The sequence below is a fragment of the Perna viridis genome, chromosome 4 (genome assembly GCF_037379345.1).
Source record: "Perna viridis isolate PV_CMFRI_1.1 ecotype Kerala chromosome 4, ASM3737934v1, whole genome shotgun sequence".
Taxonomy (NCBI): domain Eukaryota; kingdom Metazoa; phylum Mollusca; class Bivalvia; order Mytilida; family Mytilidae; genus Perna; species Perna viridis.
Window position 1 is genome coordinate 35,557,571 of NC_142448.1, and position 22,242 is coordinate 35,579,812.

The 22,242-nt window shown below is 31.5% G+C and overlaps 1 protein-coding gene across 3 annotated transcripts in view; it reads right to left on the reverse strand.

Annotated features, from left to right (window-relative positions):
- The window catches only part of LOC148619894 (ras-related protein Rab-26-like), a 72,100-nt gene that overhangs the window by 40,842 nt on the left and 9,016 nt on the right, over positions 1-22,242 (reverse strand). The window contains exons 1-2 of one of the 3 annotated variants that reach the window (XM_088580291.1): positions 17,850-18,233; positions 3,758-3,868 (exon numbers count right to left, since the gene is read on the reverse strand). In XM_088580291.1, the coding sequence (XP_088436417.1) occupies positions 3,758-3,868; positions 17,850-17,948 (210 nt within the window). In that variant the 5' untranslated portion in view covers positions 17,949-18,233. Of the gene's footprint in view, positions 1-3,757; positions 3,869-13,243; positions 13,374-17,849; positions 18,234-22,242 lie in introns of those variants that run through there. The other 2 variants (XM_088580293.1, XM_088580294.1) reach the window with 2 other exon arrangements.

Below are 22,242 nucleotides of genomic sequence, written 5' to 3' on the forward strand. Positions count from 1 at the left end.
TAATAACCTGGCTTATTTGACTCATTCATGTTCCACACTAAGCAATCAAAATACAGTGAAACCTGTCTAAACTGAGCCCCTCTAAGACTTTTAAATTAAGATTCTAATATGACTAGTTTCTTCATATTTTTGAATTAACGCAGCCTATGTGTTGCATGAAATTTGGTCGTATGTTTATCACATTTTTACCATGGCTGTGATCTAAAGAGCTTTGAAGCAGGTCATATTCAATGGGGTAAAGCGGATGACCGTAACGGCCGTTACGGTCATCCCAAGATGGATAATGGAAGTTCAGGTAAAATAATTTTCTTTACTAAAATTAAATAAAAATCAAACAATATCAATATGATAAATAGTTAGTTATCCAAAAATGCTTGATATTTGAAGCGGGAAGCATATGGGTAAAATGTATGATTAATGAGAACTTATAAGGTAAAAATATCGACAGGATCAAAATTGGAATATTCAGGGTTTGGTTTTCAAAGGTTTACTTTAGACTGTAATGCCCCTCGCTAACAACATTGTTGAAATCTTGTGGTTATCTAGTTTATCATAGAACCTTTGAATATAGCGTTTTAATCTATAGTTTTTTTTTAAACTTCAGGGTTTACTTAAATTAGAATTATGTCGTTAAATAAACTCGTTGGCGTCAAGAAAAATCCCATTGAGGCAAATTTCATCTACCGTTATGGTGTATCCATCTGCACCATGAAAACTGATTTATTCAACGGGTCATAGTTATCCTTTCCTCGTTTGTCTACCCCGGACTTGACTTTTTATGAGCATTTGTTCCTAGAAAAGCAGAGGACGCTTACCCTACCGGTGCACCTGGTCCATGCTCCCAGTTTTTAGTGGAGTCTGAGTTGCTCATTTGCTTTTGTTACTTTGTATGCATGACTTTAGTTACTTCATGTTCTTTGTTGTGTATGTCTGTTTTCCATGTCTGGTTTATGTCCCTGGATTACATTCTTTTGATTACCGCTAAAACCTTGGTTCTCTTGATTACTCTTTCAATCATCCTCCATTTGACAACCACAAAGACTACAGTATACATCTCAATGACAAGCCAAGGAGTGGTCGTTAACTTATACCAATAATGACGTATACCACGCAAAATATCGAATACCTGAACCGAAGTCTTAACTTTAAACCTCTAACATTGATTTAGTCCCATCTGGAAGTATCTGTCTATAAAAATGTTTATTTTCTTTTCATAAAAAGGGAATTTAGTGTCACCTAAATGTAGTAAATCTCAAATAATAAAACAGCGTATGAGATTTTTCCTGAGACGAATGAGTTGTATGATAATTTATCATAGAGATTAGCACATTTTGGAAAAAGAAGGTTTTCTGTGTCAATTTCTTCTTCATGTTCATACGCTGAATTATACAGCGTGGTCAAAGTTTATTATTATTACGACAGGCAAATACGAAGAATGTAGCATAACTAGTCGTACTTGTAAGGTAAATACGTAAAGTACAGAGTAAGTATGAATGCTCAGAAGGCAAGTGCGAATAATGCAGCATAGCAAGGCGTACTTGGAAAGCAACAGCAAATAGTATAGCATAATTAGTCGTTTTTGCAAGGCAAATGCAAAGAGAAAAGCGTAATTAGCAAGTGCGAAGATCTGGAAATATACAAAGGACAAAAATATTATGGTTTTACTATGGTTGATTATTTCTTCAACTCTTTAACTCTTCAACTGTATAATTGAATTTCTCGACTACAGAAATCTAGATATTCTACTTCTTGGCAAATAACATTTCTTCATCTACTAATGGATGTACAGATGTGCAAAGTGTTAATGGTTATAACCAAATGTTTTTACCTTTGAGATAAGCAACTGAATTGTAACAGCATCGGCATTACTAAGGCTCCGAAATTTTCTATTTAGTTTTAATTTAAAAGAATAACACAATTAAAGGCTTTAAAAATAAAGTAAATCTGATTTTATATCAAGAACATTCTGACACAAAATGGCCGCATGAACTTTTATGTAAAACAATACATTTTGTCCCCATAAGTCTTTACAAGATACATGAAAAAAATGAGGAGATAACCCAACAATAGGGGATGAAATCTGTCAAATATATGTAAGGAATAATATCACAATTTATTATGTAATGGTAAACGACTATATGAATAATAATGTTAAACTCACTTTCAGGAATAACAGGATCTTCTCTCTCTAGATCTTTAGATACTGAAAGCCTCTGAATAACTTTATCGGTAGGATAAAAAAACGCGTAAAAACCCGTCTTAGTAAGATTACTAGCTATAACTTTTAAGTGGGTATCCTTGCAAAAACATGTCAGTGGGTGACATATGACAAATTTTGTTTTAAAAATTGTTCATCCATTTCATATCACAAATGCATCCTTTCTCAGAGTTGAACGTTGGTTTTTGATTAACTGCAACAGCTAAGAAAAATCAAATTACAAAGAAAGCATCCAAATTCATTGAAAAAGGTAGATAATTCTTTGATTTTTTTGTGCAATATTTAGTTGCTTTTGTTAGGTAACTTAATCGTTTTTAGAGCGTCAAACAATCCTTTATCATTTGACATACAAGCGATATAAACAATACATTGGACGAAAAATTCAGTTGGTTAAAATTTAACCTGTGCTTATCAGAACATAGGAATCAGAGTCATGTTTAAGAAAATATAAACGAGCAAAATATATTTGCATTGCAAATTTGACAATTCTAACAACGTTGGGAATTATATGTATATACTACACCTCAGTTGGACTAGTAGCAACTTACGAAATCATACAAATATTCATTTTTTACAACATAAATAGTCATCATGAAAGCACCACGTTAGCAGTATATTAATCAAGAATCATTTGTTTGCTCAAAAGAAGATAAAATTATTTAAGTGTTAAGAGTAACCTAACTGCAGACGTCGTCATGACAACCAAGATAATTTGACTTGTAAAATACAAAAATATTACTTTATAGATATTGTCGTTCATAATTATATGATGTAATTCAGAACAACAGAACACATTAAGTGAATTTGTTCGAATAAAGGCTCCTTGCACGTGTTTCTTTTTTGAGGTAGTTTTCCTTAAAATTATCTATCAATCTAACAAATTTCTAAAGCTTTGTCCTTAATACTAACATTTGTTTCCGAATTCCAAATTTTTATCTTGTTTTACAGTGACTTTCCTACATCCATGACACTCTTTTGTTATCGATCTGCTGAACAATACAAAGGATTGACAAAGCTATTTGGATATTTAAACTGACCAGTAGCTATTGAAAGAGAACAAAAATATAATTTATTAAATTTGAACTCCCCTCACTAATAAAAAAACAGAATAACCCAGGTACCTGATTCAGATATAAATAACCAGGAGCTGACTAAGAAAAGATTAATAGGTGAGTAGTCATCAACGCTTACAATAGCAACTGATCAGTTTAAATGTCCCAATAGCTTTGTCAATCCCTTGTATTGTTCAAAAGATTTGCAAAAAAGATTACCTTGGTTGTAGGAAAGTCTTTAAATTAAATACTGTATAGCAGGTAATTTTCACGGAATGCTAATTTAACACCAAAATAGATTCTGCAAATTATTTAATCTGAGCTAGAGTTATCATCCACCAAATTAGATACGCGAAAATGTTTCGTGTACTTTTATCTTCAATATTTTACTCTTGCAGAAATATCGCACCATACTGTTAATCTTATAAGTACAGAATAAATCTTCTTTTCTATGAAGTTATCAGTGTAGATAATATAACTTACTAACCGTGAACCCTATACCCACGGTAGCTGAGAAAGAACCCGCCTGGAATTTACCCTGATCAAATTGAACCAGTAATGAGGTCTTTCCAACTCCGCTGTCTCCTACCAATATTGTCTACAAAGAGAAAGAAAATATAATTTACCCATAATTCATCTTTAAAAGACCTCTTGAACTAATATAAACTTTGACCTTATACTGATAAGTCTGTACATTTCTATAAGACATATCTTCAAGTTTTGATTCAAGAAGTTCAAGATTCAAGCGAGATAATTCAATTTTAGAAAGAATGAAGCAGTGAAGCAAATATTGGAAAAAATAGTTTTGGTTAGCTGAAAAAAATATCTTTACCCATAAAGGGTGACCAAAATTTCTTTTATTTTTCATAACTCGATCTTTTTCAATTTTTCCCCTTTTGTTTTGTTTCGTTGTTTTTACGGGATTTCATATTGCACAAACCGTATGTTGAAAATAAACTATATTAATGTGCTTTCAATTCAATTTCATCTAGATTTTCTTCATAAGATTAATCATTTTAATAAAAATAAATAAATAAATAAAACAAAAAATAAACTAGCAGCACTAAAATTGAACGTTTATGAAATCTCATCATCAGTCTAATAAAATATGTAATATAAATACCCTTGGCCATTTCAAAAGTCTATTGAGTTGCTAATTTATATTTATGGTAATTTTCGTATAATCTATGGAATATTTTGTTCTTTTCCGTGATAATAAAATACAAAAAATACCAATTATATCTCTTGCGAATTTCGATTAGTGTGCACGTGTTACAAGGGGTAACATTTCATCAGCAGTATAAGAATCAAATATCAAGGAAGATCCCAATCCAGAATATCTACTAATCAGTGGAACAAGATTCTAGCTGAAATCAAAAGAATGTAATCCATGGACAAACCTCAGAAATGAAAAACAGAATAACACAACAAAGAAAATAAAGTAACTAAAATAATATGTACTAAGTAACAAAAGTAAATGAGCAATTCGGACTCCACTAAAAACTGGGAGCATGGACCATGTGCACCGGTAAGGTAAGCGCCCTCTGTTGCTTTTCTAGAAACACCCGCAGAGTTGCTCATAAGAAGTCTGGGGTAGACGAAAGTGGAAAGGAAAATTATGACACGTTGAACAAATCATTTTTCTTGTAGCAGATGGATACACCGTAACGATCCACGAGTTCGTGATGTCGACCATAAAACTTCTGTAGTGATGACATCAATCTTGTAGTACATAACCCTGTTCCAAAAGCCTAATTGCAAGACGTCTAGCGCAATACAAAAAGTCTGCGTAGTTATGTCAAGCCGTGTCCTAAGTACATGTATGAGTTGTGATATGAACACTCCATACGCAGGTGCTGAAGGGATGTTGCCATATATGAAAGGAAAATAGACAATTTTGAATGAAAAGTCATCACGTTTGTCGTAAAGTTTAGTCAATAGATTTAATAGTTTAAAAAAAATAAATTCGAATTATAAAATGATATTTCTAGCAAATCATCAACGTAACTACGGACGGAAGGAAAACTTTGTAAGTGGGAAAATATCAAAGAATGGTGTTAAACGAAATTTCAACACTCGAAATAGTTAAGTATCACTTTAGCTATGAGTCATGCAAAATGCAATACATGGCTGGAAAGTCTACATATTTTTTTTAATTTTTGATATTTTGTTTAAAATGCTTTAGCAAACAGAAATTAACATTTGGTTTTTCATATAACCCGTGCTCTTAGGAGATAACAATTGTATAGCATGCACCGTAGAATTTAACTTCAGAGAGATAAATCTCTGAATAACACTAAAATACAATCGAAACTGCTGGATTTTAAATAAGGATTATCTCCTAAGAGAAGACAGGTTGAAATGAATAAGTACACATTTCATCATGTAGACCTATAAAGCAACTTAAATATATATATATGTAGCCTTTTGTAGATGTATCACATATTACAGAATTTGCATGATTCCTACAAAGACTACTACTTAAATATTCACATCAAAAGCGCGAAGGTCAAATGTGTAAAAATATAGTTACGAACGAAGTGCAATGACATTATATTTAGCACATAATAAGCAACTTCAAAAATGTTTTACGTTTTGTGCCTAACATCATAAAGAAAACAACGGTTTTTTTGTATGTTTACAATTCGAAACAGTCATTAGCCAATAACTTTGCAACAAAGAAGAATGTTATTATTAAAACAATATTACGAACTTTGTAATATACCCCGGTCAATGTGCCGCTTCTGCAAATATCGAGCATTGCTAACATATTTACTAATCATATTTATGACAGATCGATGCTCGTATTTTTAAACATTAGAATGATTAAATACCCTACGACAGAGACTTAAACTTACAATGAATACTGATTTCATAGAATCAGCATTATATGGTACTGTATCTGATGCGATCACTTTTTATTGGATTTTTTTGGGCTTGATAACCCAGACGGAAGTTACTAATTTGGTCGATATTAAAGACAGGAAAGTGATTACTAGCAGAAGTGTCACGTTCCCACGAGAACCAACATATCCACAAAGAGTTCGGCAAATATTATAATATTTTCTTTTTGAGGAACGGTCAGGCATGATGAAAAGAGTAGGTGTGTCAATATGGCTTTGAACAGCAACAATCACTTGTAATGGCGACCTGGTGCGAAATCAATCTTTTTTTATTATCAAATATTCACAATGTTTATAAGTGTAGATAGTTTTATTGCATAGTTGCAAACGTAATGAAAAATAAATGAAATATACTTTGCTACATGTACCTGATACAATAGTTTTATCTATCATTAATTTTATTGGAAAAAATAAGACATATGCATTATCTCGTAAATGTATCTTTTGTTTGCAAAAACATGGCACCATAAACATTGAATATACTATGGAAACAAGCATTGTTACGTTATCTACATCAACACCACACAATCAGTTTTGTTACTTACTTTAGTCAATTTAAGCTTTGTCGTAAGTAAGGCAAGATAATTTGGCTCCATACATAACAGGCGAGTTATGGTATGATTGCAAGCAAAATTTCTCATCGATTTTCATGCATTTTGTAATTTGACACAAATGGAATAGTTGTCAGGACGTTTTAAAGATTAAAAATTTATCAAACAGGTACAAATAATGTAAAACATCTAAGAAATGCAGTCTTATTAACATGTAAACCCAAATATTCTTATAGTCAGCCATAGCAACGAAAAGATACACACCATATAAAAAGAAAATTATAGAGACTAGTGACTGAAAAAAACAGATAACGACTTCTTGTAACGCCCCTTAAGATCGTCGTTTTTGTACCAAGGGTAGGTCCACCATGTAACCGAATGCACTGATCACTGCAAAAAACTACAAATGTCTTAAAATATTAGATTCTTCGAACAATATTGTTTCTTATGAGATTGGTGTAATCTAGTAGAAGGAAGATACAAACCCAGTAAATGTCCTTATTCGGTATTCGTTACTTATTCGAGTAAACGTCCCGTAAGACTGAAATCAGGCTCTCAGTGCTTCCAATACCAACGGGTATCCGTCATGAGGACATTGTGCTCTTTTACCAATTACAGTATAAACGTCCTTTTTTATTTAACTTTATAAATTTTTCCTACAATTGTTATTTATTATTTGTTTTTTTTCTCTTCATTGACTTTATTTTTGCATTTCAAGTCGGATTTACTTCACTTTTTGTAATTTATAAAAAAAAAATGTCTTGACCGTCCTATGTATTTGATTCCAATACTGCTGACGAACATTGCTTCTTGAAACACTTCTGCAAGATACATTTGTCATGTTATTTATGAATTGGCTATGATAAAACTTTTGTCTATAATAACATAAATTTTCTGTGTGCATATTTTTTTTTTTTGCACTTCGTGCAAGAAACAATATGCACATGGAAAATTTATGTTATTTTTCAATAGACAAAATTTTACTATTGCCAATTCTTATAAATTAATTTTAAAACATATTTTTATCTTTAAATGTGAGAAAAGTAGCTCTGAATTTAAATGAATAGGGGCGTGTCAATAATTTTTTTCATCCTTTGAGATATAACAAAATTATTTTAACCAATCAGATTATAGTATTTATCTCAAATTAATTTATGTTAATTTGGTTATTTCGTATTTTCAACAACTAACGATATATGAATAAAATGGTACTAAGTAAGCTGGGATAATATTTAATAATCAATTATATACATAATAACTGAGAGCCAAATGCTTGGCTAATGTTAACATCATCATTGCGCAGAACACTATTGCAGATGTCAAAATTGTGTACTGAGAAAACAATCTTACTTTATTCAAGTATTTAAATTCATCCGTGAACATTGTCATTGTACTTTGTTACATTTATCTCTACAAGTTCACAAGCAAGGGAAAAAAAAGAACATTATGCTTTTAATAATTCATTTAATATCAAGGTCAAACATGTTTGATATTGCTTTTACTTAATTTTCTTTTTTAGGTTAACTAATGCTTTGTATGGCAATCGAATTATTGAGAACAAGATATTTGTTTTATCTTGATTCTATGAGGAATTCATCACTAAAGAGAAACTACATGTGATAAACGAAAATGAAATGTACAAGATATTTCAAAATTTAGATATTACGTTTATAAAGTGTATAGATTAACAATTACAACTCTTGAAACCACACAAATTAGATACTAGTCTACATAAACACATAAAGTGGTAGGCATCAATAAACGATGATAACAATCATATTAACATTATTCTCATTGTAAGCAGATAAACATGATCACAGTTTCCTCTAAAGGGAGTGGGGTGATAATCAGATCTCTGGTTAATCTCTTTAAAGAAACATATCAAACCTTTCATGATCAGAAAATTATCCTTGTGCATTGCCTTTTAATTTAGTTAATTTGATTTTGGCTTCCGGAATGGAACATTATAGCCCATTTATAATCGAGACAATCCCCTCACTGTAATCAAGGTAGAAAACCAATTCAATACGTAACTGAAGAACATCTCAACCACGTGAACTAAATTCACGCCCTTGTTAAAATGTAAAACATCTTTTGTCGAGAACGCATGGCTTACAACAATACATTTTATGACATATTTGAAAAACACATATTATTGATTTCTTATCAGCCCGACTATGTTGATAGCTATTCTTATTTTTAAGTCCTATTTCATCATATAACAAAACGTTTTATCATAATTTTCGTTTTCTTATATATAAAGTGTGCTTCGGATATTTCAGGTTTGTCATATGGTTGTGTTTGTTCTATCTGCGTGGTTTCAGTACCATTATGCATTTTCTTTTTTACATACATATTGTATGATGAGTTTTTTCTCGTGCGTTTTCTAGGTATACCATATGGATGGAAATAAAACGTGATTATATAAATAAAAATAATACATGTTGTGAAGTGGCTCAAATTAAACGTAAATAAAAATAATGAATTCGTGAATAATAGCCACGTTTAAAAGGTAAAATAAAATATAAATAAAACGTAAAAAAATTCAGAAGATATGAATAAATTATGACTGCATTATTTTTATACAGCTCGGTTATTTAGTGTGTTTCCTGTTAATTTTTTCAATTGTATAAATAGCACTGGCATTTTTATGCAAATGGTGCCAAAATTTAATGACGAAAATTTCCTGCAACACCGATAAAATCAAGTATACACTAGAAAAACCTTCATTTTCTTGTAGGAAATCACCATGCCCATGAAAGAATCCCCGTATAATTTTTCACTATTTTATTAAATAACCAATACATTTTATTTATCATTTTGATTCATGTTTATACTATAATTTGTAAAAGAGTACAATGTCCTCATGACGGTTATCCGTTGGTATTGGAAGCACCGAGAGCCTGATTTCAGCCTTACGGGACGTTTACTCGAATAAGTACCGAATAAGGACATTTACATATCTAGATTAATGATTTTCATATCAATAATTAAAGTTTAAAAATAAATAACAAACCGATTTACTTATTCTCCCCTTTCCAAATCTCCATTAAAACATAGATTTGACCGACCATTTCGTTAGAAGTGCCTGTATCAAGTGAGGACCAATGCGGTGCCAGCTGCTTCGTTGGTGTAATATCTATTTTGACAGATTTATTTTGGATTTGACTTAATTATGAAACAGGTTAGAGTTCAGTAATTTTGTTGGTACCCTTATTTCACACCCCCGTACGCAACCCCATATACTACAAAATTATATTTTACCCCATACAAATTCTGTACTTGAAACATGCGTAAAATACATTAATAACATCATTAGTATATGAAAAAAATATTAAGCACAATCTATATAAAATTCAGAAACTTTGTATGTTAGAGGTTAATTATGACGTAGAAAAACCCATCAAAAACGCACAATGTTTTTTCCGGTAAACACAATCTTTTTTAAATAGCGATAGTCCTTTTTTATAATCAGATCTGTACGTCTTAAAGACACAGCCATTTCCACTAAAATCCACCTTATCAAACCAAATCAAGATTAATAACCCTAGCAAAGGGCCGATTTCATACAAAAATCTGCATAATGTGCTACAACCAAATGACAAGCTCAGACTGGTGGTCAGTTACTTTATTTTAATTAGAAATAAAAGTGAACTTGGTGGGTTTTATGACATGTACAAATAACCACCTGTCTGATATTTATAAAGACTGCTACTTAAAACTCAAATGTTATTCTCTGTACGTCACGGCATCTATTGCACAACTAACCAAACCAATATCCAATTTGACCATGAGTACACTCAATAAAGCCGATATCTACACAGCGTCAACAACAAATACACCGCATAATGACATCTACAGTCACAGTATCAGATACTTAATTAGACACAATAAAACGATGTTAAAGAAGATTTGTCATCCATATCAAAGATTAAGCATGTATGATGAACTTATTATAAAAGAAATCAAAGAATTTGTTTGGCATCAAGACATCAATAATGGGAACTAAAATTGTAATGAATATCAATGTTCTACCCCCTGGGAGCATATTCGTCTGGAATTAAGTACCACTCAGAATATACATCAGGCAGCGAATTACCACAGCAATAAACTCGTTACAATAACTTTACATGTAGTTATAAAGAGTAATCAAGAGAACCAAGATTCTAACGGAAATCAAAAGAATGTAATCCAGGGACGAAGACCAGACAAGAAAAAAAGACAAACACAACAAAGAACGTAGAGTAACTAAAATGATATATATAAAGTTACGAATGTAAGAGAGCAACTCGGACTCCACTAAAAACTGGGAGCATGGACCAGGTGCACCGATACGGTAAGCGTCGTCTGCTGCTTTTCTAGAAACATCCGCAGAGTTGCTCATAAGAATTCAAGTCCGGGGTAGACGAAAGTGGAAAAAAATTATGACACGTTGAACAAATCAAATTTCATGTAGCAGATGGATACACCGTAACGATCCACGAGTTGACAATTCTGAATGAAAATTCATCACGTTTGTCGTAAAGTTTTGGTCAATAATAAACTTAAAAACAGCAACGAAAAGAATTTATTCATTTGATTGTGAATTCCGCTGGTGCACCATCCGGTACACGTAGTATAAAATACGTGTATGACAGACGGAAACGCTTAAAACAAAGGTAAAGAGATTTCAGTGATGGATGGTATATCATTTTAATCAACAAATTTATAATTGTAGACGTTTTAATAGGTTTTGAAAGTACTATTTGAAGTGTCACAACCCTGCTCAAAACCGCATTAATGAAATAAACATTTGTATATTTATAGTGCAACTCTTACACAACTGCAGAGTTAAGAAATACCTTCCAAACCGAACCCTTTTGGTACCTTACGATGTTATAATGGACAATGTTATATAAGCAATAGCCAACAGGTAGGCATATGTATGGGTTAAGACAATTTTGAAATAAAATAATCTTCCGTCATTTAATTTTATTTGAAATAAAATAAATAAGTTATCTAAAAATTTGAAATGTCGAATCCGCTACACTTATCATTCTTAGTTGTAAACCTTAAAGCAACATTGCTTCATTTCACAAAGCAAGAATAGAAATGAATAATTACACTTTCAATTTGACACGAATTAAGTAGTACTCCGGATAAAAATCATGCAAAATAGTTCATTGTTGGAAAGCCTACAAATTTTTATTTTTGATATTTTGTTTAAATTGTTATAGTAAACAGAAATTAACATGTGGCTTTCATATAACCCTTGTTCTTAGGAGCTAAAAATTATATAGAATATACGACAGAATTCAATTGTAAGGGATACAGCTGTAAATGACATTAAAATACGATAGAAATTATTGAAATTCAATGTGGATTATCTACTAATAGCAGACAGATTGGAATGAATAATTTTACTATACTCATCATATAGACCTATATAGCAACTTCCTTACAAAAATAAAAATGTGTAGCCATTTTCGGGGTGCATCACATAATACAGAATTTGCATGGTTCTTACAAAGACTACTACCTAAGTTTCTAGAATTTCAAGAAATGGCAATCTTTTAAGATTGTGTACAATTAGTGTAAACAGAATTTTGGCAAATGTGAATAAAGTTCAGAGCGGAATTGTACTTGAATATTCAATAACTGTAAAAGTCCACACTTACAGTAATACAGTGAAATAGGCCAAAGTAACTAAGCTGCAAGTATACTATTGAACAAATGCACTTAAAACAAAACTCCACAAATAAGAAGGGTATTTATTTACTCGTAAACAATCAGCAAGTAATCATATATTCTAAATATTACACAGAGAATTTACAGTTTATCAAGTAAAATTAGTACTTTCTTAAGTATATGAAACGATGCTGTGTTTGAAAATAGATTTTTACGTTTTTTCAAGCCAAAAAGGTAAATTTAAAGAAGGTACAGAAATATACAGGCGAATTAAAATAAAACATTTAATCCTTATAATTACATTTAATATGCTTCTCTCATTTTATTTATATATCACTAAAGATATACATAGAAAATATGCAATACACTAGTCTACATTTAATTGTGGTAGTGGCCTATAAAAAATAGCTAAAATTTCATCGACTCTTGATGTGTAAAGATATTAGCATATTTTAACGATGTACACAGTAATTGTGATTATAGTACAAAAAGGCACAATAAATGGTGAATGTTTTGTTGCTTGATTAAACAAGAAATTCTCCGTCCATTTAAGGCCCATAGACTGTTTTGTCTGATTGTTTTTTCAAACTGTTTGGCAGGTTTTATTTATTTGACACATTATTTGTTTCAACGTATCCTCTGATTATATTAGATTGCACAAAGACTTATCCATGTCATTGAAGGAAAATGTTATATCGATTTGTTTAAAATCTGTTATCCACTTATACATGCAATGCTCGAACTTCAAACAAACATGTCTCATTAGGCAAGAGCATTTCCAAATTTCCTGTTTTTTTAAACAAATAAGCGATTACAAGCAAAAAAGCAATAAGGATATAAATGCGAACTTACTTTCGTCAAATCAAATTTACACGGAGAAAGCCAGGAATTGTAAATTGGTTCCATCTTTGGTTTTGAGTCAGCCTCAACAATAATCTCATCACCCTAATCGATCAAAAAGCATCAGGAGAAAAGAAATACCAGTAGTATATCTTACAAACTTCGATCTTATAGTAGTTTAAACCATGTAGCAATCGTAATGGAAATATTGCGTGGGTTTGCACAGGAATCATTACCAATTTATTACATCACCGTCATAATAGAAAGCGAGTAATTTAACAGTTTCATTTAGTGTTTTGTCTTGCAAGTGTGAGGGAAGCTATATTTGATTCTGTATCAATAAATTGTGCTGGAACAAAACGCATTATTGATCATGTAACTGTGCATATAGAGAGAAGATTCATGCCATTCGTTTTCATTTCAAAAGTGGAAATTATTTTGATGGCCTCCGCGTGTTCATTTTTGATTGAAGTATACGTCTGTATAAAAAGTATACAGGAAGTGATTTATGCATGTAAAACCCACCAAATTCTCATTTTAATCTTATAAAGATACTGTTACAGACCACATAACCAGTATTGGTTTGTCATTTAGTTGTTGCATATTCAAGATAAAAGTTATATAAATTGTGTATGAAATTTGTCCTTCGCAAGAGGTCGTTCTTGATTTGGTTTTATTTGGTTGGAAGATAAATGCGCTGTTTTCTGCATAATGCATATATGAATACAGAAACGACTAGCATAGTTAGAAAAAAAATAGCATATGTAGACCAAAAAAAGGATCGTTTGATCGGTCCTATTCCTGTACACTACTAATCACCTCTACCATAGACAGTGTCTGCAATTTACAAGGACTGGTACTTACTCTGTTATGAGTAAATTGTTTTTCGTCTTTTCTTTTAGTAACTGTTTGTTAGTCTGTTTTGTTTTGTTTTGTTTTTGTTTTTGTTTTGTTTTGTTTTTGTTTTTGTTTGTTTGTTTGTTTTTTTTTGTCAACGTCTTTTATCTAAATTGACAATTTAGCTTTTATACTTTTTGTGTGTTGCTTACTGTGGAACGAGATACGTTTTTTCCATCATGCAATTTGACCATATCGAATAGCAGATTTATGTGTCATCTTTCGTCGGTTTCATAGTGGTTTGTTACGAATGACGCTTTAGATGAAGAGAATTTTTTTTCCTCTGGTCAATAGAAAACTAAACCTTTTTTTATATTGTAGTAGGTGTTTTTTTTTTTTACATTAAACGTTTTGTATGAAATACGACATTTAAAAACATGTAGGTATTAATTCATATTCATATTAAGAACATTATTCACATGGTTGATATTGGTCTCAATAATCTGGCAATGTCAGTCTTAATTTAATTTTTTGCATTTTTTAAAAATTTAAAACAGATTTATTTATTTGTACCATACTCACATTAATTTTCTATGAATATACATCTTGTGACAGTTGTTACTTGTGTAAATAATTTGATGTGAATATCAAAGTAAATAAAGATTTTATGAAAAGTAATATAAAAGTTCAATGAAAATGTAATTATAAAATATATAAAAAACACAGACTGTTCATCAGTAACTGATAATGGTAATTAGCACAAAAGAACATGATCTTTCTGGTCGATACTTGTATTGCCTTGTGGACAAACATTAACATTTATGACGTCTTGAACCCATTAATAATTGATCGAACAAAAGTAATGCCTTCCGTAGACTTCCATTATTGGTAATGCAAATCTATAGATATGTCAGATTTCTTTATGAGTTCTGATATTACATAACATCTATACGAGTAAAGTGTGAAAAAAAAACGTCATCAGCTGCCATTTGTTGTTAACAACTGTAAAATGAAAAGTGTTTTTTTATTTTTTTATTTTTTTTTGCTAGGCGTAAATGTATATGTACTATTTTCATATTAACAGTGTAATGAAGAGATTCAAACATCGCAAGAAGGAGGATTAAATGTGTAAAGGAAACAAGATAAGGGACAAAATTCTGATTAAGAAAAAAACTTAACTGAGATTAATAAACTTTACTTCTCTTGAAAACAAATAAACATGTCGCATATAATCCAAGCTGAAAACTCAAACTCTACAAAAGACAATTGATGCAGCTCAATTGCAAGGCATAAAAATAAGCATAGCTTTTGCATGCCAAGCATGTGTTATCCATATGTTTATACCTGATGTGCAAGTAATAAAAATGAAATTACTCAATTAGACTCAAACTAGGATTGTAAATCAAAACATCAACTTCTAAGTCGGTATACACATTTTTTCTCTTATAATCCGTATATGAAGCACAATTTACTTTGTATGAATAGATATATACATTAGAATAGAATGTGTAGAAAATCCTTTGCAAGAAGACTTAAAATTTGATCAGAAACTACTTGATTACCCGATACAAATTTCAGGACTAAGCTTACCAGAAGAACATGAGACACGTACAAATTTATTGGCTTCATTTCCAATCGGCAAAGTCAATAAATAAGGTAATTTGCAAATTATTGATCATATGTAGCATTATTATTAATTTCACAGTAAGGTAATCGCTAATTTCATGACAAAAGGATCCAATGAACGAGTTCGTCTTGGGTCCAAGCAATGTAATTACTGCGTGTAAACATAACGATGAACAATAACGCGTAGGTATGTAAGTTCAAACAGCATAACATCTGTAAATGAGTCAAAAACTTTATATAGTATGTCAATTGTCCAATAAACCTAACAAATATGCAAAAATAATATGGTGCAGAACTTTTCTTCCTATCATTGTCATGCTAGTTCCAATGCCTAAATGCACATAAAACATATTGTTGTTCACAATCAACATTTCACCCACCATTTCCTTTGGTATAAAATTTTCAGAGAGTCATTATTTTTTTCTATGGTTTATGACATAAACTAAACATAGAATACATTGCAACGTATAGTTTCTGTTCAAAGTGGGAGATAGAGAGAGAAGTATGCAGAGATACATCAGCATACATCATATGCTTGTTAGAGTTTTAACATTTCCACAGGTGACATACCTTTAAACTCTCTCAAATTAGGGAGGAGACTACCACAAATTCAATGAAAAAAACTAGAAAATCCCACATAGAAATGCAAGATTTGTGGGTTTGTTTACTATATTGTCTGTGAAAATAACTAAATAATTAATTTTTAAATACTGCTTTTACCTAAAAATCTCCAACATGAGATATTTTCAATGGGGGGATTCTCCAACATGAACTGTTGCAAAGATTAACATGTATGTCGGTGATGAATTGAAGTTACGTTTGGACATGTACTGAACTGTGAGTCTCCTCACGCAAGTTTTTGATGTGTACTTCCTGGGCTCAAATGAAGGCAAGAAATGCAATGTATGTTTGTCTACTAAGTTATTAGACATCAACATATGTCTATACACAAATACCACTCATAATAATGTTGTCTCAAAGAGCAGCATCTAGACAGCAGCATAAGGTCCAAATACATAAGGAGTTCTTAATCCCAAAATAGATGGTCTACAAGAACTACTCTAAACCACACAAATATCGAAATAGAACGCCAAATTCAACATCGAAAAGTTTAACCAAGTGCAATACATGGAATGAAGCCTCCGTTCAATTTTTAATCGCTTAATTCTACAATTCTGCAAAGTTTGGTAAATTATTTATTAGCTGAATCTGATCAGGCAAGTTTGACTACTTATATGGTGAATACACGAGGGGAACTTTGGTCCACCAGTAGTGTCATCGACAAATGGGTATCTAAATACAAAAATGCTAATAAACTAAATAAACTAAAGATATTTCAAATTTCCGTATAATGTTCACCTGTTTAAACGCGTTACTTTTCAATACAGTATCAGAACCAAATACGTGGAAAGATCTTTTAAAAAAATTAAGAAAGTACTCTTGTTGCTGAATAACAAAGAGAGGGTGTACAAGAAAGTGTGTGTGACCATCGCCATAGTGCACGGTAAATTAAAACCACTTTTTTGTTCCATAAATTAAAGTATCATTGTGACAATCGCCTTTGTGTACTATAAATTAAAATATTAGTGCTAATAAAGAAAATATACATAGATATCAAACAAAATTCATGTTAACTTCAAACATTTTGAAGACCTAATTGTTAGTACAAGCGAGAAAATGACTTGATAAGTAACAGCTAAGTCCTCTGTATACAGTATTACTAACTACTACGATTTTAAACATGTGTAAGTGTTATTTATGCAAAGCGAAGGAGATACACAAAAGAGGCACTAAATACACGTATCCAAATGTGAAACAACCATTTAAATAAATATTTAAATTTTCGGTATGCTGTACACGTGTTTTAATGAGTAACCTATCTTCAGCAGAATTAGACCAAATACTTGGTCATGGTCGAGTTTCAAAACTTTATTTTTTTTATCAGAATTATTCATAACCAAAAATATCGAAACAAGAAGCCAAATCTAGAACAGAAACAAAAGTCGTGGCAAACGATCTACCACTGACACCTCTAACTATTTGACACTGTTAAAAACGTATTAATGAAAACATGAATGAAGTTATTAAGTCATTGTAAAAACAACTGGAATACAATAGATTACAATTGAATCACAATTCATTCATCTGTACTTACTTTGTGAATAGAATTTTCATCATAGTCAGCAGAATCTTGTGATGATCTACCATTAGCAATTACTTTTAATCCTAAGCCAGTTGTCCCTCTTTCAGCCATGTTTTGAATAAACTCTTTATATTACAATGTCTAAGTTGCAAGTTGGCAAAAGGAAAAGAGATCGCCAAACAAAACGATACATCCGTCATTAACCACCATGCTTTTACAAACTACCACTTTGTTAAGTCAGTAGAATAAAATATTATAATACGACATTTACTAGGGCCTTTCAGATATATTTCCACTTACAGAAAATCCATTTCAAAACAAATCTGTGGAAGAAAATAGGACAGAAATCAAATCAATTTTCCCGACAAAGAAAATATTTTCATCCAGATTGAGTTCCTAAACATCAGCACCACATGAAGACAATATTGACCGCTTTCTTGACGTAGTGAATCAATATTGTAGTTCTATAATGTTGTTCTATAGCAGTGGTGGGAGACAATAACTATTCATTGTTTATTTTTTTATTCTGGTTAAAGATTACTGAGGATCGATGGAAAATTTATTGAAAAGGGCTGACATCGATACACTTGTCAAGAGCATGTCTTCCACCGGAAACAGTGATTGAGTAATATGGCAGTAATCAACTGGCGGGAACTAACGGGAATTGTATACGAAGAATTGGATGTTTGTATCGTTCCCACACATTCCTTTACATTAAAGACAGGAAAATCAATTGGATATTTCCAATAGTTTTCTGTATATTTCAGTTATTGTATAGTATTTGTGTAGGAATGTGAAGGTAAAATGGTAATTAAACAAACCTGATTAGTTATCATAAAAAGAAATTTATTAAACGATACGTATTTAGTCCGATTGAATATGTCCTACTCTTTAGTAGTCCATGCAAGAGTCAGGTTGTACAAGGTTGGCACATTTTGTTCAAAAAATATTATTTAATTGGGTACAATTTTTGCGGTTTTCATGGATCAACCAAACAACAATCGACCTTAATTTATTTATTTTTCATCTAGTAATTGGCTTTTTATGAACTTTTTGGTGATGTAACATTTTTTTTTTGTAAAAAGTATTTTTTTGTAAATCTAATGCTGCTCCATTATTATGACGTCATAATCAGGGGTATTTTGTCGAAATGGTGACAATTCTTCCAGATTTACTAAATTTGCATTGGTTTTGTAAAAAACCTCCACATTTTTCCATCAACAAATTGTTTCCACATGTGGTATGTAATACGTATATGCAAAACATATTAAAAGGTATTTTTGATAGAAGGATGTTGAGACAAGAAATTTTAATAAATATAGACTAAAATGGCATTTTCAATCATTTTTAGATAAATTGAAACAAATTAGCCATATCCATCATGCCGTTTCAAAATTTTAGTTTTGCAATTTGAAACTCAAATTGCAAAACTGCAATTACTGTCAATCAGAAGTTCAAATGCACACATATTCAAGACAGTAGACAGTTATTTTTAATTTTGGGGTCATTTTGAGATATTTTTTTAACTACTACATGAATCCGCGTAATACTAATATTTCAATGACCTCGAAAAATGACACACACAATTAAAAGTATCTTTACAGTATTAAACAAACATAGTTTAGTGATCTTGAATATATTTTCTTCTGATATTAAAACAAAATGGTTTTGTCTTATATTTCTTTGCCTTCCAGTTGCCCATAAAAACATTGAAATTCAATAAATATAAAAAAAGATTTCCTACATTGCCTTTAATTACTAATATATTTCGTATTTGAAAACTATTTATTACATAATGTGCTTTCAGCACTCCTACCTAGCATATTACAAACTTCTGAGAGAAAGAAAATAAATAAATACTGACATTTCTTATAATACCGGTACCTCTCAAAAATTTATGGTTGTTTATACTATTTTTCTGGTCTACATGTTTCTCTATCTAAGTGTATTTTTAAATTTTTTGAAAATTTTGTTATAGCAGATATTTTTTTATGAACTTTATTTGATAATACCTTTATTTGATACTAGTTATTATACCAAAAGGCTCATTTTGCTGCATGAGCGCATAATAGGTATACAATACATGTATGTTGCGCCCAGTGCAGGTCCGGGTGTTAAAATAATAGGCCTGCAGCAGCGCTAAGCTTGTCGTAAAAGGCGACTAAATAGTGCTCAGAACTCTAGCCGGGGGCTAGGGCGCTCTGCCCACATAGCAACTGGGATGTGTGCCCCAGGTGGTGGAATGGGGTACCCCTGGCGTGTAATATGCTGGGGTTGTCAGGCTATAATACGGAAAACCTGACCGCAAACCATAGTGGTGCACCGTGTTGGGAAAGATGCCACGTTCCTCGCACGTTAAAGAACCCTACTGTGATATTCTCCCGGAGTAGGAACCATAGGGCTTCGCCACAGGAGGCTGAATTGCCCGACCCTACCCACCTCTCCCTATTTCCAGTGGCTATCAAAAGTTGTCGACCCCATTGTCCTTGTGTCCCATCCCTTTTTCATTTCATCATTTCATGTTCATTTTATCATCACTTTTATATTCATCGTCTGAATATAGCTGAAATATTGCTGCTCGGACGTTAAACCCCAACAAACAAACAAAACATGTATGTTGCCGGAAAATATCAAATTTATTTGACGAGCTTTAAGAACAGTCAGATCGCGAGGGTTTCCCGAGCCAATCAGACTATTTCGAAGAGAGTAAAAAAATTTATTGATATTTTCGGCAATATGTATGTATTTTTTTAATCTTGCAACAACATTTTCTAAACGAACATGTGAAATTTGTCCAAAATTGTTTTTTTTTTTCTTTTCTTTTAGCAATCTTTTGAACGCGGCGACCGAAGAGGACATCTGTACACTTACTAGCTGTTTCTGTTTTTGACGTTTCTCGTAACTGAAAAGGTTACCAGGAGACGATATTACGCAGTTACAGAATCCTAGAAAGTGTTTTGGCAGGTGTTATGACCCCCTCTTTTGTCAGAAAATAAATCACTTAAAGTTGTTTTCGATCATATTTTGCTTCACGCAGTATTCATGTGTAAGTAAGAACCATGCTTCAAAGTAATATATTAGTTACTTTTTCCATTTTTTACATGGTGAATGATATGTTGTTCTGCAGCCGTCCTGGATTCTTTAAATATGAACATGCTATTGGATCTATAAATTCAACACATAAAGAATCGATTAATTAAGTAAACAGTTCCAATAATAATGTTTCAACAGAAGATCAATCATTAATGATAAAAAAATGGAACATCAGTGAAAGATCCGATGGATTTTCTATTGTTTCATTTTTTTAGTACTCCGGCTTTTGATATTTTAAAAAAGTATGTATCAATACTGAAGTATGTTGCAAGCCCGATAGAATATCTAATGCATTGCCAGCCTGATAGAGTATCTAATTCATTGCAAGCCAGAAAGAGTATCTAATATATTGCAAGCATGACAGAGTATCTATTGCATTAAAAGCCGGATAGAGTATCTAATTTTCTGTCAGGTTGTAAAAAAACAGATGGTAGTCCGGTTATTACGGTGATAGTACAATGATTCAAATACATGGTCATCAGTTTGAATAAAAGCTCCTTTTAAACGACGATATAACGATACTCATCAATTAGATAAAACACAAAGTTAAGATGATAATGCGAATCCACTAGTCGGAACTATTTTTTTGTATCGAATAAAACTTCTATTTTTTTGTTTTATTAGGATATACAACTTGTTGATTTTGCAATTTAGACCTTTTAATAATTAAAATAAATGAAAAAAAAACCACGAATGTTTATACCAATTACATGCACTTCAACATATGCGTATTGACTGTGTATTCCTTCAGGTGGCAAAGCACTCAAGCTTTTATTCGAAAAACAAAAACGATATCATGTTTTGCTTTTGGCCAATTCTAAGTTGGAATGCACAAATTGTTTTTATAACCTGATCACTTTTAAGCTAAATGTTCAATCACGATAATTTTCACCTCATTTATAACGGAACCATCACACCTCTAAGACATTTGTAATTCCGATGACTTTTTTCAGCTATATTTTATTGAAATGCTCTATCAAACGAGATTTATCAGTTTAGCCCTTAAAACAATGCGGTCTCATGTACATGTACTCGACATATGTTTTCTTTTTGACAAGTAAGAAAACAAAACCAATTTTGTGAAAGCAATTCTCCTTTTATTGTTTTGTTATAGAGTTATGAAAAGAAAATACATTTCGCGTGAATTTCTTGATCTTCGATCTAATTATCGTAAAGTTAAGTAGTATGTAGGATGCAATTTATTTATTTGTAACCTTTAATAATAAAGAAAATACAAGCTCCAACGTTGAAGTATGCAGTAGTATCAATTTCAGAACAAAAGCTACTGTTAATCTACCGAATATTTTCAAGA